A 2,452-nucleotide genomic window follows, 5' to 3' on the forward strand; every position below is an offset into this window, starting at 1 on the left:
AAATGTCAGTCGTTCTTCGATTTTTACAAAAAAGCAGACCTACAAGCTCTTAGCGCGCCACTCGGTGGCGCGCTATGAGCTTGTAGATCTGCTATTTTTCAATAGCTAAAGCACGACATGATGCTAACACCAAAATGGGTTCCCTTGCAGAATGGGTTAAAGCAAAGCATGTACGATATGTTAATTGTTTTGTAATTATTTTTTTTGATTTTAGGACGATGGCGAAAGTGACCACCGCTGCTGTTTGGGTCTGGGAGACGAACGGGTCTCGGGAAAGCGTCTCGGGAAGCCCGCTCCGCGGAGTGGACGAAGACGAAGGATACGACTGGGAAACAATCCTCCGATACGTCGACACCGCGTCCGTGGTCATCTTCAGCCTGGTGTGCGTGCTCGGCGTGTTGGGGAACGGCGTGGTCATCTGGGCGACGGGCTTCGCCATGAAGAAAACCGCCAGCACCGTCTGGTACCTCAACCTGGCCGTGGCCAACTTCCTCTTCGCGGCGTCCCTGCCCCTGGCCATCACGGAGCGAGCCCTGGACTTCCACTGGCCCTTCGGCCGCTTCATGTGCGTGACGGACGGCCTGGTGTTCTACGTGAACATGTACGCCAGCGTCTTCACCATGGCGCTCATCGGCGTGGACAGGTGCGTGCGCGCGGCGGGTCCGTCGTGGGCCCGGAACCGCCGCCACAGCGCCGCGCGCGTCAGACAGGCGTCCTGGGCCAGCCTGGGCGTCTGGGTGCTGGCCGTGGCTCTCAGCGTCCCCGGCTTCATCTTCAGGGACACCGTCCCCGTCGTCCACCAGGACCGAGACATCACCGTGTGCAACGACAACTTCGCACCCGGCGACGAGTCGTTGGGACATTTCCGCTTCGGGGTCATGGTCGTCGTCAACTTCCTGGCGGGATTGGTGGTTCCTTTCGTCGTCGTCCTCTCCTCTACCGTCGTGCTCTACCGGCTCCGTAACGTCCACCCGCTGCAGGCCCCCGGCCAATCGGGTCGCTCCCCCTTAAAGGTGGTAACGACGGTCACCGCGGTGTTCTTCTGCTGCTGGGCGCCCTATCACCTCGTGCGTCTGATTCACGTGGTGAGCTTCCCGTCGTTCGGCCACACGCTGAGCCTCGTGCTGCTGTTCGGGTTGCCCATAAGCCACGCCCTGGCTCTGCTGAACGGCTGCCTGAACCCGCTGCTCTACGTGCTGCTCGTGGGTCAGGGATTCAAGAACACCGTGAAGGTTCTGGAGGAAGCCTTCGCTGAAGAGCTGCCGTCTCAGATCCAGATACTTGAAGAGAACACTGCACCACACACCCCGGTGCTTACCCATTGTTCTCGTTTTTCCCGGATTTCTCCCCCGTTAGGGGGATAACTTTGTAATATGCTATTCTCTGTTTGTATTCTTTTTGGAAAAATATAAAAGATATACTCCTATGGAAAGGCTATATTATTTTACTTATATTGAGCCTATAAACAATTTAGTATTATTCAGTATATGTAAGGTTTTGCCCTCTCAAATGATACCTCGTCAGATAATCCCCCACATATCCTACAACAACTTCTGTGAACAGACTTCACTGTAGTAGCTTTTCATAAATTATATTTGTACTTAGGCTGTTCTGCTGTCGTGAACGTTTATAGTTAGATAAATTCAAAGTCCAGCCGTCTGCTGTCCAGCCTCTCCCACCCCTCACTGGGTCTGCTGTCCAGCCTCTCCCACCAACCCCTCACTGGGGAACATTCTGGGAGGAAAACAGAAACGGGGTGAGTTGTCTTGTTACCCTTGAGGGAGTACCAGGGGGTACCTATAGCTCAATTAGAGCTAGTTAGGATTTTTGATTGAAATATTTATTAACAGATTGCAGAATGACAGTACATTTCAAGCACAATCTCAATACAAAGACTGTTAACTGTGAGTGGACGACCCAATTAAGCATTACACTTGTTTACAACAGGGTCCACCATGTTCAATTCATCAAAACATTTAGAGACGTACAAATAGACACTTCTATATAGTCAAAAGAACAGAACAGGAATTCATCATAAAGGAAGCAAAAAGGGAAAAGAAACATATACAGTGAGGGGGAAAAAGTATAACTCTGAGAGTGTACAAATGGAACCAAATGGACGCTAACGCGTCTTTCAACCAGAAGTGTTGCCATGTCTGCTTATTGCTATATTATTATTATTATTATTATTTGGGCTTGTTTCTAAAGAGAAATAATGTATAGGCTACTGTACCAATTGTATAATAACTTAAAACCTTTTAATAAAAATGACAAAAAAAAAGCGTAGTTGATTATTTGTGCTTGATTATTTTTATGGAGAGTTTGTGACCAAGTGGACCCATATTAGATCTTTAACTATTGAGAGTGTAACATGAAACCTTACGGGTCCATTTGGTTCAAGCACACTCTTGCAAGGATTCCATTAAAAAGCCTTTATTTCTTAACCCATTTC

The 2,452-nt window shown here is 49.1% G+C and overlaps 1 protein-coding gene across 1 annotated transcript; it reads left to right on the plus strand.

Annotated features, from left to right (window-relative positions):
* Positions 1–218: 218 nt before the first annotated feature.
* LOC310873829 (chemerin-like receptor 1) lies at positions 219–1,364 on the plus strand (the record flags this gene model as incomplete). The annotated part of the gene is made up of 1 exon (XM_083786380.1): positions 219–1,364. The coding sequence occupies one exon, from the start codon at positions 219–221 to the stop codon at positions 1,362–1,364; it is 1,146 nt and encodes a 381-aa protein (XP_083642506.1).
* Between the last annotated feature and the right edge of the window lie 1,088 nt (positions 1,365–2,452).

The sequence above is a fragment of the Protomyctophum parallelum genome (genome assembly GCF_964188405.1).
Source record: "Protomyctophum parallelum genome assembly, chromosome: 16".
Classification (NCBI taxonomy): Eukaryota; Metazoa; Chordata; class Actinopteri; order Myctophiformes; family Myctophidae; genus Protomyctophum; species Protomyctophum parallelum.